General features: G+C 39.3%; 1 protein-coding gene across 4 annotated transcripts in view; it reads left to right on the top strand.

The window, feature by feature from the left end:
- The window catches only part of LOC116234660 (transducin-like enhancer protein 4), a 104,147-nt gene that overhangs the window by 12,077 nt on the left and 72,179 nt on the right, over positions 1-19,891 (top strand). For all 4 annotated transcript variants that reach the window (XM_031602391.2, XM_031602393.2, XM_031602392.2 and 1 more), the window contains exon 5: positions 19,047-19,109. In XM_031602391.2, coding sequence (XP_031458251.2) covers positions 19,047-19,109 — 63 coding nt within the window. The remainder of the gene's footprint in view (positions 1-19,046; positions 19,110-19,891) is intronic.

Below are 19,891 nucleotides of genomic sequence, written 5' to 3'. Positions count from 1 at the left end.
TTAACATTTATCTTGGGCAACCACTTTTTACTGTTTCTCTCCTTTCTCAGGGATGAGTAAGGAAATTGCAGCTGTATTTCATGGCTAAAACATTTCCTTGATTAATTTTGGAAACATGATGGTTCACATAAATGCACCAAAATAGCTGCTGTGAAGCTCGTCATGGCCCAGGAAAGGGTCAGGTATGGACTTTGCAGGGTTCGTCCATGTTTTTATGGAAGGTGCCACGCCAAGGGCTGTGCATGACTGGGTTTCTGTAAGAGGTCCCTGTGGTGTCACTGACTGGATTCCTGTCTAACCTGTGAAATCTTGCTTGGGGTTGGAGGACTATCAGACAGCTGCCAGGCAGCCAAGAACCCAGAGAGTGGGCTCTGTGAGGCCATTTAATTCCAAGAGATGAGTCAAGTTATGCTGTGGTTTTGGCATCAGGAGGGGCATGAGGATCTGCTGGCTTTTCATGGCAGCTGCAGAGTGAGGAGACATGAGTTCAGTGCTCTACAAGGTACTTTGTGCCTAGAGTGGAAAGCCAATGTTGGTAGGTGTTCTGTTTCCTACGTGGGTACTTTTAAGTGCTTACCTGTGGGCCTGACTCTCTTGGATCTGGGAAAGAGGCCATTTAATGGAAAGTGTGTGACAAATTAGCAGCTATGGTTTCACTGAACTCACAGTCTGCATCCCTTTGTGAAAATCTCTGAACATTTCTCCCTCTCTGAAATGGTGGTGATATTTACATGACAGGAGTGATGTAAGATTTAATTTGCTAACTTCCATTATTAGATAAGAGGCCCTAGAGAATCACAGAATATTGAATAAATATATATTTGCTGTAGAGAGAGGAGGACTTCTTCCAAACCTATGCCAGCTTTGTAATGAGGTCCAGCAGTGCCTTAGCTGTGGTGGGCTCCCCCCCCCCCCAGAAGTCTTTATGCCCTAGGGACCACCAGAAGAAAACACTGGAGATGGCAAGAGTTGTTCTTCTGCCTGCTTCTGTGTTAACTATATTTGGAGATAGAGTTTGGAAATGGGGGGCTGGTTCTGTGATGGTGTCTGGAGAAGAAAATCAAAAGCAGCGTAGGCAAAGCTGACCAAACCTCTTTCATTTGAACAAGGAGGCAAAGAATGGGGATTGATTGGAGGAAACTAGTTAATAAATTTTCTTCTCACGTCCTGTACTTCCCTGCAGTACCATTCATTCTGTATGACATCCATCCAGCTTCACAGTAACCCCTTTGAAAGATGGCACTGTGCTGATGTGCAAAAGAGTCAACTACAACGCCACTACTGTCTACTCTTTGTAATTTCATAAAGCATGTGACTTGGTACAAAGTAGACACCTCTGGAAATATCAGCCCGTAGTGTGAATAGCACAAGAAAGATGGAAAGACTTAGTACATAAAACAGACTCCATGTTTATATCAGTGTATTACCAAAGAGTAGATAATGTGTTCTTAAACTGGGTTTAACCAGTTGGCTTTCTGTCCTAATTGCAGAAAGCTGTTGCACTGTGAACAGGTTGTTTATTTACAGTTTCTTTCATTAGGTCTTAGCTTCTGGGAATGAACAGTGCTTTTTCCCTTAGTGTCCCTCTAAACAAAATAAATAAAATCCAGGAATTGATGAGGGTCTTTGTATTTGTTGCTCTAGAACAGTAATTGTGGAAGAAGCCTTGACTTCTCTGAACATCAGAGAATTTTTATGTTGGAGTAATTTGCTGTATATTTCTCCATGCATAAATATGGAGACGTTATTCTTTAAAAGTAAGTCATATATAGATTCTTTGTTTAAGTCAGTCAATAAAGATGGGTGTTAAAGAAGCAAAACTAGTGTCATGTCTTTGACAGGGGTAACAGGAGAAAGTCTTTTTTCCATGCATCTGTAGAAGGCATTTATGCCTCTCCCTCTCACAACTTTCCTTGGTTTATCTCTGCAGACTGGTGACATCAAAATACTCATTATATGTCCCTTGTTGGCAGCATAAGAAAAGTCTGACAGTTCTATGCCTACAGCATTCTGGAAGTTTCTGGGGAAGTGTTCCTGTCTGAGATTCTTTCTAAAACCACATTTAACTGAGGGTAACAATTGTAGATAAAGAAGGAGATAGAGAGATAGAGAGCACCACAGAGAGAGAACTGTGAGAGAGTAGAGTCCCCATGAGTGTACATGTGAGGTTTTTTTTTTTTTTTTTTTTCCCTGAGGTTGTGGGTTTCCACTGAAGAGGAGTTTAAAAACATGAATACAAGATGCTGTGTGAACTGGCATCACTGTGTGAAATTATGATATTTTATCTTTTATTTGGATGCAATTTAATTAGCTCTGTTTTCTACCTGGAAGTAGTGGTTTTCTTCTAAAGAGTTAATTTTTGCCAGGTTTTTTTTTGTGAGGGTGAGAATCCTGGAATAATCTTAGTTCACGCATTTTCAAGGAAAAATGGTGCTATAAGTATGCGCTGTATTAAGGGTCATGAGATATCTTTAAGCCTGCAGCGGAACCTGGAGAGATTGCAAGTCTGTAGACAGAGGAAATGCCTCTTAATGTTAATAAGATGCAAAGCACAAAGCTCCCAGGTAGCTGTGATTCAGCTGCCAGGGTTTGGGGCTTGTGAAGTTCCAAGTGAAAGTTTCTGGTTTGCACTGTCAGAGGCTGCCTGTGAGACCTCGAACCATCCTTTTTGACCACTGTTTGCTGAGGCAGTGGAGCATTGCTGTGGGTGCCTTTGCACCTCTGGGCTGTAGGGCCAGCAGGATAAGGGCAGGAGGGAGCTTGCGGTGTTTGGGATGAGCTGAGCAATTCATTGTGGAGTTAAAGAGATACAGCACATACTGAGTGCAGCTTACGGAGGAATGTTGAGGCTGTGGGTGTTGTGTTAAATCTTGCTCTGCTTGGGACACCTTGAGTAATGCTGTCACAACATGCTGCTCTCACTAGGTAGTGTCAGTTCAGAATCACCTTTAGGAGAATGGGACCTAAACTTTCCTTCAAAGCCTGAACACAGCATACTTTTCTTAAGCAAACAAAAAAGACTCCAATAAGAATAACAACAATCAATAGTAATAAAAAGTACAAAAAAGTTGGACAAGGCAACATCCTTAGTTCATTTTATTTCAGCTGTTTTACTGTCTGCTAAGGAGACTTGTGTCTCAGGAGGGGATGTAGAGATTAGGAGATGCAGCAGAAAGCTGTTTGGTTTGCATGAGCTGCTTAATGGTTCAGTGGATAGGAAGGTGGAGAGAAGCTGTGCTGTAGCCCTAGAAGGACTATTTGTGGTAGTCTGGAAGATGATGTGCTGAGTTCCAGTCCTTGTCCCAAACTGTTCCATATGTTTTAGCCCCTCATGTTCTTACCATACACAGTGGTTGGAAACAGAATCTGTTAATGGGACTTTCCATCTGCAGTGGAAGAACAGGGATTATTTCCTTCCCAGAGTTCACAGAAGCCTGATATGTAGGGTGTCCTCCTAGGAGGTGGGAACGAGGAGTAAAGAAAGAATTAATATATGTAATGCTGTGATTAAATTCTTTAACCACTAAGCTGTTACATAGAAGTTTCTCTCTTCTCCACCCTTTTTTACTTTTTACAAACGTGACTGCTGCTGTGTTTCATGTGAGAATCATTCTGGCAGGGGTTCTCAGCTCCCTTGGGGACATGGGTGGAGGAGTGCTGAGGGGAAGTGTTTGCCCAGGCTTGGTTGTAAGCTAGATGCCAAAGACACTTCTGAACATGTCTGGGAAGGGGACTCAGAAGTATTTACTGGGAAGCTACAGTGCTGGAGGCTGACACTCCTGTGTGTTTTTAGTGACTTCAGCATGGCGTGATCCCTGAGAGGGGAAGAGAGTGGGGGAAGATCATAGTGTTGGACTGTGATGTCTAAATCCAGTCTCTTTATGTGGGATGACGTTTTTAAGATACATACTTACTTTTATGTATCTACAGGTGTGGTTAGATGTCATCTTGCTCTTAGGAATTCTTGGAGATCTTGAGCATTTATCTGTTGATATTTTGCTTGAATTAGGAAACTTGTCTGTTTAGACATTATTAAAAATCTCATTACATACTTTCTTGAGACTTCACCTGTGACCTCCTCTGCCTCAATTCTTTGTCTGGGAAGTGAAAATAATACTTTTTCCTGGAGCATAACTTACCACAGAGGAGTTTTTGGAGACCAATATATGTTAAGAAACAGGAGGTGAGATATTATTACATGGGAGTCACTTACAAGTGCCTGTGTTTATCTCTCTAGACTGTAAGGTGCTTGGGGCAGGCTGGTATTTCCCAAGACAGTTTTGTCCTCATTTTGTCTCCTGTGTGAGTTCTGCTGTCTTTTTCATCACAGCTGCAATTAGCAAGCTCCAGTGATGTGCCTTTTGGCAGTGTTGCCGTCTGTACTTTAATTTGTATTATGGAGGTTTGTTCCTTGGTAATCTGTCTTTTCAGCCTTTGTTCTGCACCTGGAAAATGGGATAATACTACGACTTCAACTTGGTAGGGTTTTGGGGGGGAAAAACAGAACAACACACACAAAAAATTAACCTTCTTGTAGCTTGCCCCAACTTCCTTCTGTGTGCCTCCTGCCTCCTGAGACCAAGAGCCTGCCCAAACCTTAGCAAATGCCAGAGTTGGGACTTATGGCTATATAGCCAGCAGCTGCAGTACAGTGGGATCTTGTTTCTCTGGTATAAGCAATAGTGTTGTAAAGATGAGGAAAATACAGGTTTTGTTGAAGTCTTCTACACCTCCTCATTCCATGCAGAACTAGTAGTCTGAGATAGTCTCTTTTTAACTTCATTGGAATTTCTACCTGCTGTTTTACAGACTATGAATCTGTACAAGACTGTTTTTTAATTTATTTGTTGTAGACATTAGAAGAAGTTAATGGCAGTATGAATTGTCAGAGATTAGGCAAACCCACTTAGTGCTAAACAGTGGGGATTACAGTATTGCTCAAGTCTTCACTTCTCAGCTTATGAATAACCCCACGTGTGTGAGAAGCTGTAAATGTTCTGAGGCTAAAAGAAAGTTAGACTTAGGAAAAGAAATACTAGCTACAAGACTATTTACTGTACAGCATAGGGTAAGAGTTTGGTGTTTTCCTCTGAACACTGCTGTGCTTTTCCACCTTGCTGAAGCAAAGGGACTTAGAGCATTAAAACAGATCAGTGTCTCTATGTGAGGATCCCACTACCACTACCTTTCCTGTTTATTCTTAGTGAGAAAGATGCTAATTTTGAATGGAGAGCAGCTGTTCAGGACCTGGTCTCTTCCTTACTAGTCTAGTTTAGTCTGCAGAGGTGGAAGAAGCCTCATTTACAGCCAGATGAAATGAAATCTGGAGAGGTTTTGCAGTGGATGTATACCTGTGGACTGCACTGGATGACAATGGCATCCTTTTTTTTAAAACATTGCTTAAAAGTCCTGAGCTAAGATAAAGTGCTTTCAGGTACATGGAGTTCTTATCCAGAAGTACAACTGAAGTACTTACAGGTGCTCTATAACCACCTGTGACAGATTTGCTCAGATCCTTCTAACAGCAGCCTGAGAGCCCAGAGGTCAGCAAGGATAGTTCCGCATCTAGTTTCAGTCAGCTTCAGTTTAGTGGTCATGAGCTGAGGTTATACCTGTGGCAGCAGAGTCAATGCAGCCCTTGTTGGTGACTGTTAAAAAAAAAACGTTTTTCTCACTTCTCTTTCGTTTGCTTTCGCCTACGCAACATAGTATGTTGCAGTAGTGAAAAGTGACTTTTTCAATAAAGAAATCAGTCATTTTAAACTGCCTTCCCTTTATATTAAAGGTTAATATTTTCCAACTTAATTCTTTTATCTTCACTGAAGCTCACACAAAGAAAGCACAGTCTGAGCTATCCACTAGTCATCAAACATATTTCCCTTCCTCCTCCCCCTGGCTTTTTCCATTGTCTTTGTGAAAAACAGCTAGGGATTATTCATGAACAGGTTTGCAAACAAACTGTGGGTAGTTCAGTGATTTCAAGGTTTCCTTTCTTGTATTCTGGCAAATTTCTAATGCAAACAGAATAGCACAACTAAGTCTCTAATTGTCATGGGAAACTACTATTATGAAAGGGAATAATTATAATAGTTTGTGCAAAACAGGCTCTCATAAACCAAAATAGATAGAACCTCTGTGAGTTTTTGTGGGTAAAAATATTAGGATTCGAATGACTATTTTTCATATGAGCACTTGCCTGAAACCTTTTTAATTAAAAGAGTGGAGAGATTACAGGTCTAGCCAAGTAAATATGAAATTAACAAGCCTGAAGACTGCATTTTGGTAAACCATAGAATTACTCCGTGGCAAAAAGCCACAGATCCATTAAAAAAAAAAAAAAAAAAGGCATGGAAATGTGGTTTTGCTGTCTGTCATGCTGTCTGCTGTAACCAAAAAAGCATACAATGTTTTATGAGTGTGTTTCTTTTTCACAGTTTTGACCACAATATTTAGTTACTTCATCTGACCGCTATCAGGCTAGGACGCTCGCTGCTCATTTTCACCAGTTTTTATTTATTATTTTGAGCTCACCATGCAATTGTGCATGGGTGACTTGGTTTACCATATGATCTCATAGGTGGCTGCAAGGACCAGTCGAAACTTGCAGCTGGAGCAGATTGGTGTACTAACCTGGGAGGTGGAGAGGTTGTTTGTGGTTGATGGGAGCACATTGGGGATGCAGCATGGTGGAGGAAGTGAAACAAAGCCTTCCCACGCCGGGAGATGTCTCGGTATCTGTCACAAGGCAAGTGCAGCTTGCCGACAGCACTGCACTGCGGTTTGCTCTTCTAATCGTGTTCTTGTTTTTTGACTTAAAGGAGAAGAGTGTTGAGTGCTCACAAGGAGCCTTGGCACAGAGGTTTTTGGTGTCTGAGACTGCAGTTCTTTGTGTGCCTCATGCTGGCAAGAGGTGGCATCGATAATGGAGTGATCCAGCATTTGCCTTTATGTCATTTTCTTTGGGTTTAGTCACAGTAAACTGGATGTGGGAATGATATTTGTATTCTAAGAAAATGTTGTTGTGGTTCATTTTAATTCGGGTGTGTTCCTTGTTTGGTTCACCCAGTGCCCATTGCAGAACTGGCCACGCCGGGGTGGTGAACAGGAGCAGCTGGATTGGGCAGAATTGGTGTCTCTTCAGTGCCTGTTATATACTAGTGCATGGGGAAGCTACAGCCAAAGCCTTCCTCCAGCTCGTCTTCCAGGCAGATAGAGCACCACTGGTGAGAGTGCTGTGTGTGTTTCAGACCCAGTTGCTTGCAGAGGAGTTGTGGTGCTGAGATGGACTGTGAAGAAAACCTGTTTGAGTGATAATGTGTTGAAGGAGAAATATGTTGATATTGTTATCATAAAGTTACACTGTTTATAGAATCGATCGCTTGCCCTTTTCAATTGCTTGCATTTGACCTACTTTCTGTGTTCTAGATATTTTTATTAAAGTCTGTGTATGCAGAATGATGAAGAGCATTCTTAACATATGGTGCACCTTGAGCATTTGTCTGAAATTAATGCAGTTCATAGTAGCTTTCCACACAAAGTGTGATCTCACAGGGAGTTACAGCACTGGAATAGATTTCATGAAATCTACATTTCCCCACCAGATAATTCTCTATTGCTCCAAACCTCCTGTTCTGCTTTTTATAGCATTTTCTCAAATTTCATGTTTCTTTAAAAAGTTCATGTTAAGTTGAAATCCTTCATGGATGAAAGGTATTTGAAAACTTCAATAATAGTGCTGTAATTTCAAGATGAATGTCATTTAGTGTTGCTTGACTCAGAGTCTGTCCTGGCACGAGTTTTACTAGGGGAATGCCATTCAAATGAATTGAATATCAGGATGTACTTAGTGTATCCAGCTGTCTTGGACAAGTGAATTTCCTGGATGTATTACGCATTCATGTCTTACAAGTGTCTTAACATTTGCTTTGCAAATGTATCCTCTTAGAAGGTTAAAAGGAGTATTGTAAACTGCCTGATTATTTTAGATGTACTTCACTAGTGAAACTACCACTTGTTAGATATTCACATTTTGAAGGATAAAATTACTTGTTCTTTCCTAGTCCTCCTCCACTTAAGAGAAAAATAGTAAGTGTTGGAGGAAACTCCAGTTGCAGAAACGCTGAAATGGAAAAAGAGTTATTGTGAGCAGAGGCAGTTATGATCCACTGTGATTGAAATTCTAAGCCCTGACAATTCATATCAATATTTTCTACACAATGGGAGTCAGAGCTGCAGACTGTTACTTTGTGGTTGCTCATGGAAAAGCAAGCAGCTTTTTGCTGCAGCAAGAATGCCTTTCTGTTAAATTAATGGTGGCAGTGCACATTTTGCTTAATGTGAATATGGAGCAACGTCTGTTGCGGTGGAGATATGTGCAACACTAGAATGTTCAGGATTTGTTCCTGGATGAACCTTTCATCTTTCCAACTCCGTAATTCCACTCCACCTAGTCTGCAGGCAGCCTACCCTAGCAAAAATGAACTAGGGTTCTGGCTTGCTGTTGTCACTATATGTAGTGTGGAGTAAGGCCTGAGTGACAAGACCGGTAACAGCTTGGCCTAGCTGGCCCATCCTCTGGATACTGTGGTGTGGAAATTCATGACTGGTACTTCTGTGGGAGCATGGTGCTGTCATCTCAAAGCAGGAAGAAATCAAGAATCAGTACCTGAAGTTGAAACCTGCAGTTAAGTTGAGAGTAAAAGGACGTGGGCTCTGCTGCATGCCCTTAGTGTTAAGTATTTTTCATTTTTATGTTCAGTGTTGCTTAGGAAAAAAAAGTTATTTGTATGTGGGAAAAGTAGAGAGGTGTCTTAAATGTAGTCTGATTCTCAGATAATCGCTTGATTCCAGTAACTGAGATTTGCTAAAATACCGTCAAGGAGTATGAACCATTTAGTTATTTTCAGAAGGAGTCAACTTCTACTGGGTTTAAAAATTGAGATGTTAACATGCTTTATTTGGATTTTTGTGATTACTGAGATCCCAAAGTTGATGCTTCATTATAGCTTTACTGTGAAATCCATTGCACTATTCTTTCATCTCTTTGGGGGCATTATTAAAATGATATGTTTCTGTGTATTGGCTAAAAAAGATTTGTATCAAGTAAATTGAATGCAAACATCTATTACCTTAATGTATGGAAACTGTGTCTTGCTCATTATCATAATAAAAGAGGAAGGTGTAGAGGAAAAGGAGTTAAAATTTTTCCTTTGCATAGACTACCTTTCCTTAAAAAATTAGGATTTTTGCTAGATTTCTTAACTAATTTGTGACTGTACCCTGTACTATGTGAAAAGGAAGACGAGATGAAGGATTGGAGAATCTGACTGCTTTCTAGCAGAATTCTTGTAACTAGACCTAACAAACGCACTTCATGCAAGTGTGCTGATCTCTAGTATAATCATTCATACTAGCAACCATAAACAAATGCAGTTCTCGATGAATCAAACTGACCATGTGCTTCAGCTTTCATGGCCTGTAAGGATGAGGTGGGTAAACAAAAGCAACGAGAAGTGGAAAAGAAGTAACTGTATTTTTGATGCAAAAAGCCTTATTCCTGGTGTGCAGGTGAGTTTGGAAGAAATAAACTGAGTTCAGTAGCCATGATGCTTTTCCTGTTTTTATGAGGGACTAGCTTTTTTTTTTTTTTAGGCATTTTAGTAAGTTCATTAATCAGCTCTATGTGTGTAGATCATTGAAATCTGGAATAGTACAACACTTGCTAGAGAAAATACATATTTTTTTTTGTCTGGAGGAAAGCAGAATATTATATGTTAACACTGGCTGCAGTGTTTTCTGCAAGTTTTAAGGTGAAAACAGTGCAACTTTAGACATGTAACTGGAAGTCTGGCACAATTTTATAGTTCTGAATCTTCATTGCTTATCAGTTTCCCAGTGATAACTCTGGAAGCATGCTGTTCCAAAGTGGGCACTGAAACTAGAGAAAATCTGTAGGGTAATGGTGGCCCATAGCTTCTTCTGAATCTTCCTTTGTGTCTGCTTGCCAAGGAAGGATGATTGATGGTGGAGATCAAGAGTGAGAGCTGGATGCTTGAAGCAATTCTCTTTTATAGAGAGAAAATGATTTTAGTATTTTCTGGTAATGCTTTAAAAGAACATCAGTGTTTCCTTTCCTGATCATGCTGTGCATAAATTTTAAAAGTGTGGTTCCTTTTGGATTGCTCTGGTAGAGCAATCTGGTTTTGCTGAAATGCTGTCTCGTTAATATTTTTCCAAGGCAGGTAAGGACACCTCAAGGTAAGCATAAGCCTCCTGAGAATAAGTTTTGACTCTTACCTTTTGTTGGTTCTTTATGACGTACAGATTGAAACTACTGATCAGCAGTATTTCTCTTTGATTACTTCTCCTTCTACTCCTGAGAAGCAGAACATGATCTTGTGTTCTAAATAAATAGGGGATGCACTGCATCTGAATAAATTAAAAGTAGGCTTTAAAAGTGCTGTATACATAAAGTTGTAAGGATAAGCAGAGATTGGCTTGTGTCATTTCCAGCAGGTGCAGAAGAACTGTGGTCAGTCTGTTTGGAGGACTTGTGAGGGGAAGGGTCAAGTGGTAAGAGAGTGGTGATTGTGCATATGCAGGTGCATTGCAGTAGCTGGGGGAGACATTAACAGGGGAAAATTCTGACCTAATTACAATTTGCAGGGGATGCAAAAGATTGAGCTCAGGGCTGTAGGTGCCTTAGTGGAATGCCACAGGTTTCTACCTCCTCCTACTTTGCACTATATTTTCTTACTTGTTTCAGTCAGTTTTTTGAGCAAGTTGCTTCCCTCTGTCTTTGTGAGAGGAGAATTTGAAGCCAGTTTCTGCCATTTTAAATTCCATTTGCAGCCTTTCTTTTGGGTGCTTTCCTACTTCTGGCATATCAGACAGAATGCAGCTTGCTTCCTGGTAGAGACTGGAAGGATTGAAGGTCTATGGGAATTCCAAGCTATGCATTTCTGTATTGGTACTTGCATGCAGAAGTCAGTATTGATAAAAAACATGACTTCCTCAAGTGACAGGCTTCGAGCGTCTTTATGTTACCTTACTTGGTTTGCTTTTTATTGTCTTAATAATGAATGATTCAGTATGTATCTTTTCTTGCTCAATTCAACTCCATGTGTTTCTTGAGACATTAAATAAAAGCTGTGTCTTATCAGTTCACATCAGCAGCCCACGGATTGGGATGTATGTTAGTAAATTGATTTTGAAAATTCTGCTTCTACGATTTATTGCATATGTTGCTGTCTTTGGTAGTTTTTGCAAAATAAGTACCTAAGTTAATTTATGAATTGTAAGTATTGAGTTTACAGTACTTTGTGGGCTTAGTTGTGGTGTTTGTCATAGAAGGTTGATTAGGAAAGCAAGGAGGAGAATACACTAGTGTTTATTTAGCAGAGTCTGGTTGTTGCATTCTTAATTGTGTTGCTCATTGCATACAATGAAGAAGAAATTTTCTGTTTAATGTCCCTCTTGCTAGAGATCTTTGCCTTCTATTCTCCCTGACTACAGGGCTAGATTGTAGCTTAGTTTCCGAACAGCGTTCCTTTATGGCTGAAGACGAGTTTTATATTCAGGGCTTGCAATATTTTCTCCAGTTTTGTAGAAGTAGAATAAGTGCTTCCAGACAACGGTCTGTGATTAAAACAAAACACATTCTTCTTTATGAAAGAAGAGTTAATTTTCTGTGAAATACTAAGATTAGCTTTTTTGCTCACTTTATTCAGGATCATGATATGTCTCATACAGTGTAATAATGTTTTTTTTTCCTCACTAATTTGTGAAATGCTTGTTTAGATACTATGGGTGTGTGTATGCGTTCTTGGTAAGCACTTAATAAACTAGATTGATCTCTTTGGCAAAGGCTGCATTGTGTAAAACAAATTAAACTTGAAATAACAGTTGTTTCAGATTATTTTTCTGAAAGTGTAATTGCATATATTCTTTTTCCTCCTGGCTGCTGAAATGGGTTTCCCAATAGTGTTTTATTATTCTGTTTTATTTCAACAATACATATATAGTAGTTTTGTTTCCATTCCACTGACAGACCTACAGCCTCCAGTGGTAATTCTTTACTGGCAATTTTTTATAATTGTAATAACTATGGAACTTCATGAAATATAGTGGAAATATTTTTTCTGAAGTTTATATACTATAAATAAAATCCCAATTTCCTTTTTGCTCTGCTAAAAAGGAATGTATATGGAAATTTTTTAAAGCGACAAATGGATTCTGAACTCCCTGTGTATTAGAACATTTCTGAGTATTTCAGTATCTGAAGTTTATATGACTCTTGCTTCTCTTTTAGGCTCCAATTGTGCTAAGAATTGGGATATATGCTAAAATACTTAGTGAGGCACTTAAAACATGTTCCCATATTTTACTGTGTGCTTAGGTCCAATTTTAATGGTGTGCAGAAAGGGTGAATCAAACCAAACTCATAGTTGTTACTGTGAAGGAGGCTCAGGAGCATAGTGGTCTGTCACATGCTTCTTCCTGCATGCTGCTGTTAGGTGTTGGACCACAAGCTCCTGTGTGGGCTGGGCTGTCTCCCGAGAGCTTAGGTTCAGCCTTGCCCTCAGGTTTATCTAGTGAACATTTTTCAAAAATACTCAGGCTTTTGAAGGCTCTTGTGTGCTTAGAGGTCAGATTGTTTTTACAGTGTTTGTCTGCACATTTAGGCAATTAATTATCATTTTAGCGTTGCTCTTTTGCTGCTTTAGTAAAAAAATTTTCAGAGAATTAAGGAGTTGAGCAGCTGCCATTCCATTGGATCCTTGTTTTCATACTGTAAAGGGACTGTTGACTGATTGACTGATGCAGGTCTTAATTCCTTTGCTTGGACCAGATTCCAGCATAGTGATTTTGCTATGTGTTTATACGTGAGACAAAATACCTATTAACATCATAGTTAATAAATGTTAATATTTATTAATGTCAACATTATAATTAATAGATACTTATTATTTAAAACAAAACAAAAAAAGAGCTGTGTGAATGGTTATGAAAAGAACTTAAAACTTAAAATAGTGTCTTTTGTGGGTGGCTCTCAAAGAGAGCAAACAGTACATGTCTGCATTAGATAACTGAAAAGATGATTCTGACTTGAACCTTCGCTGCCTGTCTCTCCCTCATCCTTTATGGTTCGATGCTGGTGTGTTCCTGTGCAAAACCAAACATCTTTTGTGTGTAGGGAAAGGAGTAATAGAAGTGTCGGTGTTTGTTAACATATTTGACAAACTATGGCAGCAAAAGCTATCCTTTTTATATTTTGGCATGAGCAGTCGTCCTTTTATTGGTCCATTAATGCTATTTCAGAGCATCACGCTGTATCCACAGGCAATAATTTAGCAGCTGTTTATCAGGAGCTTTCATAAAGCTTTGAATAGTATTATAACATTCAGTAACCCTAACAACAGCATTTTAGAATCTGTGCCGGTTTAAATGGGATATCTGTGAATGTAGATGTTCAGGGATGCGTGACCCACATAACCTATAAATTTGATTGGAAGTTACAGTGCTGGCATAGGCTGATGGATAGCAGATTAGAGCCCTGATTAACCATGTGATTCACAGGCTGAGAATATATTGTCCTAAGAAAGATTCATCAGATGCAATCAGAATTTCAAGTGGTCAGATGAAATTCAAATGTGCTGTGTGCTTTTTCTTTCTTTTTCCTTGTGCTTTTCTTCTTGACTTCCCTTCCTCTATTTATTTATTTATTTATTTATTTATTTTATTTCCAATGCTGAAAAATACTTCTTTGATGAATCTGCTCCTCACCCTAAAGCTGTCTGTCTGTTATTCATCAGAAAGCAGGTCGCAGTTCAGTGAGCAGAAGAAAAGATTTTAATAGAAGCTGTGCCAAGGGCTGTAATGCATCATTTTAGGGCCCTAATTACATTACAATGACAAATATCAATGGTGACAACAGCAATAACCTACATCCTTTAATGGCTATGCTGGAAAAGGAGTTTGGGCACTGCGCCATTAGATTAGACTTGGTTTTGAAACATAGGCCATTAGAAGTGTGTGTCCTCAGCATTATTGGCCGATAACTGGAGCCCAGTGGGGAGGCCTGTAAATAAATGATGCCTCTCTAAGGCTTGGTCCCATGGGAAAAAGGAGGCAAAATTAGATGGCCGTGGAAGCAGCAGTGTTTCCGAGGCAACTTTAGCTTTCAGTGTGAGGATCTGGCTGCCCAATTTTATGAAATCATACTTTTTCCTTCTCCTGTCAATTAGGCTGATCGCGAAAAGCCAGTAGGCGCGGCATCTAAGAGAAAAGAGAAAATGCTGTTTTTTTAAGCGTGTTTTTTTCAAGAATCTTTGTCAGTGTGGAAATGTAAAGCAGACTCGTGTTTTTGTTTCATCTCTTACTTTTCACATTATGTAAAGTGGGAGTTTTCAGGCCTGGTCTAATGGAATGGGCTACAAAGGTGCTAGCGTGAGTTACCATTGCTTCAGCTTTGGATTGTAGGGTGGCCTGATGGAAACCTAGGTCAGTCAATTAGCTCCTTTTTATTATGTTACAATAAACAATTGAGTGTGTTGCTGTAGTATTATTCTGTACAGTTAATTGAAGAAGTAGCTGCAGTGTCAAGACAGGATACTTTGTATTCACTACATGAAAATGTGTGATCCAGATTGTTTGGAGTTTTTTTGTACATCATCCACTTTTTTTCATATTAAGCAAAAAAAAAAAATGCATAAATGACGTATTTTGTTTCTTGGGTTGTTATGGTTTAGGATAATTAATTTAATACTAATATGGAACACAGTAATGAGAAAATATTCTGACATCATTGAATGCTGTTAACTGTTCAATTCCAGACCACTGGAAATGTGTAATGCAGACACCATTCCTAAGGCAATACAAATAGTATTCTCTGACAGTCCTGCCACTCTTACACTGGAAGTAAGCATTTGTTTGAAAATGCCTTTTACCTTTTGCATTTGGCTATTTGAGTACATAGGATGCATCGGGAGAGCTTGGTGATAAAACATTGAATGTATTTCATGCCATTTTATCCAGGTGTGTGTAAAGGTGCTTTAAATTCTCAAATCACGTAGTCTACTTCCTCCTCTGGTAATCTGCTTATTGCTGTAAGTTAGCAAACATGCTGTGTGTGCATACAGCTTGTCCATACTTTTTGCTATAGATATTTGCTGATGGTTAAATTATGATATAGATGGATTGTTTCTATGAAAATTTGGGAAAAAAGGAAATCCCTTTTAAAATTTTGTTTGCTGCTTCAGGCATGATGTGTCACTCTCAAACACTGAGGAAAAACTCTGCCATGTCTCTCTGTTGTGTGTGTCCCATACATCTGCAGAGTATCAGTGTGGCTGCCATCTGGAAGGAGAGTTGGCTGTGTTGTGTTCCTGATGCTTGGAAGAACATGATGTGATCTAACACAAATGCAGGTGAACTTTCATCTGCAGACCATTCTCTTGAGTGTAAAGAGAACTGATTTTTCTTTCTCAAACTAAGCAGAACAGATTTAGCAGCAAAAATGGCAGCTACTGGAGGGATAATGATAAAGTGCTAGCATTTCCAAAATATTTGTAAGATTGGGGTTAGAAAAGGCTTCATCCTTGAGTGTTTGATAATAGCTCAGTGTCTGTCTTACGGTTCTTGAAATCTTTTTTGGAAATAGCAAGGGGCACCCAAAGACAGTAATACTCTGAGAATGTTCAAGTGCAATTACTTTGGAGCCAAGCATAACCATCGTGGAATAACAAAGCAGTTGTTCCTCTTCATGAAGTCTCCTTGGCTCTGGCAGACAATGTAGATAAGAAATTTTGAGGTTTTGGGCTTCAGAGCATTATAACCTTCCTAGCATTAGTGCAGGTACCCAGCATCTATTTCTCCAGCATGTGGACCCATGGGCAGGCAGCTGTACTTCTGAAGTCCTGTGTGAAGTCCTGCTGCTTGGTTGAGTTGCTCTGTTGCTGCTGAGTGCCACCTGAAGTGCCTTGCTCCCGGGGCTGGTGTATCAGCTTGCTCTTCAGGTGACTCCATCACTCTTTCACCATTAGATGGAATGGAGCACTTACACCTGAATACTTTCTGCTTTTGTTTCCCTTCCAAAGACTTTTTAGTAATTATTCATGTGCTTCAAAGCAACTGTATTTATGGAAGTTGCTATGATTTCTATCCAAATGTAGCATTGCAGATGTTAAAACATAACTATATATACAACCACACAACTAAGAAAGCTCATTGCTGAGGAAGTGAAGACCAGTTTAACGAGGTCGGAGTCTTTACAAATGGCTGTGCTTAGGAAAGCTTTCTGACTGTTGTGACTGGCCTAGCAAGCCTCCTTGGCCAGCTGGGAAATACTGATGGGTGTCTTGGGTCCTCTGAAGCCCACAGTGAGGTCCTTGTATATATGGGGTTGGGTGCCGCCTTGCTTAACTCGCTTTCTTGCCTGGGTGGACTCTCACTGTTCTGCATCCAGCAGAACTCTTGAAAGGAGCTTATAAAAAGGAGGGGAAACAGCTATTTACAAGGGTGAATAATGAGAGGACAAGGGGGACTGGTCTTAAACTGAGACAGGGGAGGTTTAGGTTAGATAATAGGAGAAAGTTTCACACAGAGGGTGGTGACACACTGGAAGAGGTTGCCCAAGGAGGCTGTGGATGCCCCATCCCTGGAGGCTCTGGGCAGCTTGGTCTGGTAGTTGGCAACCCTGCACATAGCAGGGGGGTTGAAACTTGATGATCATTGAGATCCTTTTCAACCCAGGCCATTCTATGATTCTAGGACTACTACCAAGAGGTTGTTAAGGCTGTGGAACCTGCTGCTCATCTATACCAGCTGCGTACACAATTCTGCAAGTAACATTTTGGATTGATGTTGCCCAGGCTCAGAGTTTGCCTGAGGTAAATTTCTGTATGAATACTGAGAAAACACTTTTCATGCATTTTTTGGCCATAAGAACAGATAAAGAGGCATATAATTCTATGTGGATGGGGGGCTTATTAAAATAAAAACACTGTAGCTTAATACCTTAATTTAGGAGACATGTCCTGAAGTACGTTGAATGAAATTATTTTGGTTGACTAAGCTATATTGTGGCTAAACTAGAATTTATGAGTTTGATGGAGAAGTAGGGGAAACTTTATAACCTGTGTTACTTGGGAGGTCAGATGAGACAGTTTTAATAGTTCCTTCTGGCCTTGAAATCTGTGAATTCCCAAACCTTTCAGAGTTACCAGCTGAATGTCTGAGGGAGGCTCCAATGTGAGTCAGAAACTGCGGTGTTTTGGGGCATTTTCTTCACGTGGAAAAGTCTCTTAGAGCAGGATATGTAGTTTTCTCTGATTTTAAGGCACTCAGGAGATTCCTTTAGAAAATACAATGGTGTGGCTTGGACCCAAAATTTGAAAATGACTGAATTAATGGTGCTTGAACCACTACACAGCACAGGTACTTCGGAACTGTGAGTTGTCTTATGTTCTACAATGCCTTAATCAAACAATGGATCTCAAATAATGCAGTGCTAGATCATGTAGTCTTTGTGTCTGGAGTTAGACATACACCTTGTGCCTCCCTGCATTGCTTTATGTAACAAGTAAGGGTAAAACAAGTAAAATAGTATAAAGTAAAATAGTACAGTAAACACTGCCTATTAAAGGGATTTTTAAGTTTTAGACTGTAGAATATTACAGGCATGTATTGACCTTTGCAATCAGATGATGATTTAGCTTTGTGATGGATATATTCTCAAGTGTTATTCAAGGTGCCTGTGTGCTAGTAATACAGTATATGAATGTCAAATAAGTATTAGAATGCATAAATTTAATGAGATAGGGACTTGCATTAACCATGAAAATCAGTGAGAAGTTGCTGGGATGGTACAGTGTAGAGAGTGATATATACATAACCTGTAGGAGTTTGAATTGATTTTGGAGAAATTAAGAAATTGTATTGAGAAGTAGTGTGTGTGAATTCAAAAGTGTATTCACAGTATGCACAAGGGGGCAGAGTTAGTTTCACATGTACCTTACCTCCAGCATACCGTGTATTCTGGTTACCTGGCTGTGTAACTAATATTCCTTAAGCACAGTTTTATTTTACATACAGTTCTCTCATTTTACTGCTGTTTCTACACCATTCATTCCAAGATCATTTCTAAAGACAAGCATTTTTGAGGGCTGTATAGCAAAAAAGCTGGAGGGGGGTTGCTGGTAAAGGAAGGAAGCCCAGATTGCACAAGTTTGTACATATTTGTCACATGGTTAGTAATTCTGCAGGAAGAATATTCTGTCCTACTGTATAGTGAGAAAGTGACCCTGGTTATGATTTATTACAAGAAAGTTACAATTTATTGCAAGAAAGTCAGCATTACTTTAAATATTCTGCTGCCCAAGTTGTAATTCTTGTATCTCTATTGAGATTTGCAGAATAGATACACAGAATAAGAATTGATCTGTAGGAGAGAAATAAAACATCATTTATTACTCATTTCTGATCACAATTGCTGAATAAAAGTAACTGCTGTTAATCCACGATTCGGTCATAGCAAAAATATGACACAATAGTGCAAAACATCTAACCTTAGAAGATATGTGGTAAAATGATTCCCAGTGGAGTTGTATATTGTGTTGCTAATGTTCTGGCTTATTTGTTCACTTCCAGTTACATTGCTGTAATTTGAAGTGATGCTTCCTTTGCTTCCTGGAAGAGAATTATAGCAATCCACAGTATTCTGTTTATCTTCTTGTTACATCTACTGAAGACTTTTTCATTAAAAATTAATGTGTTTGATTACATAATGAAAATGAACATTTCTATGTATCATAGGGAATTTCTAAACTGTGTTTTTTTGTTTTTTTTTTTTTTAAAGGAAATCTTTTCAGTCAGAAGTGATAGGCTTCTAGGAATTGTTGAACTGGCATCCAGATTTTTGTTAAGCTGTGCTAGCCGAAGGAGGGCTGGAGATGGAAGCAAACAAAAAACATGTATTCTGTATTCACGGTTGACAGTTGCGTCTGAAAATTTATATAATTAAACTTTTTTCTACTTGTCATTTGCAGGCAGAAATTGTGAAGAGGCTGAATGCTATATGTGCGCAAGTCATTCCCTTCCTGTCCCAAGAGGTAGGTAGTAGTTTATACTCATACCAGTCTAAACAGTTGCCTTGTTATAGTTCCTCTTGTTGAAGTGGGACTTTGTGTTGAGACACTTCACTTAAGAATCTTACTGTACTTCATTTGACTTTCCAGTGTGCTATCCTCATTGTAGCTTAATTATCTTCTCCATTATATAATTCCATTATAATGTAATTTTGTATGTACTTACTTGAAATGGAGAGTGTTATGATGTATTAAACAAAATTTTAGTTGTTCAAATATTTTGCTGTCATGTATAAATGTAGTTTTGCTCCCAATTCTGACTTTGTCAATCTGAAATCAGAAGATAGCTTGCCAAAATGGTAGGAAGGCATGATTTATACTACATTCTTGGCAGAAGGCTTTGAAGTTTAGCAGAAACTTCTGTTTTGGTGTACTGAGTAGTGATGCTTCACAGACCTACAAATGCAATTTTTTTCTGCCTGTTTTCTCATCTCAGATTAGTTACTACCTTTAAATCCTTTTATTATTCCTGTGTATTTTTGCAATATAGACAGAACATCAAAACTCACTGTAAGCTGATTTCTGTAAGCACTAATTTTCTTGAAATTACAATTTGCTGATATTATCTTGAATGCTCAGTAGATACTTAGAAGGGCACTGGAATTTGGGGGAGTTGGTTGGATCTTGCATGGAGCCTTGAAGATGCAGGCATGGGTAAAGGGAAAAGTCAGTGTGATTCATGAAAGAAGTCATTGGGTGTGTGATGTCTTCCCTTGCCCACCCCTCTGGGGCAATAGATGAGGAGT

This window comes from Phasianus colchicus, chromosome Z, assembly GCF_987193195.1.
Source record: "Phasianus colchicus chromosome Z, bPhaCol1.hap1.1, whole genome shotgun sequence".
Lineage (NCBI taxonomy): Eukaryota > Metazoa > Chordata > Aves > Galliformes > Phasianidae > Phasianus > Phasianus colchicus.
The sequence above is the reverse complement of the archived record's forward strand: the minus strand, read 5'-3'. Positions and strand labels throughout refer to the sequence as shown.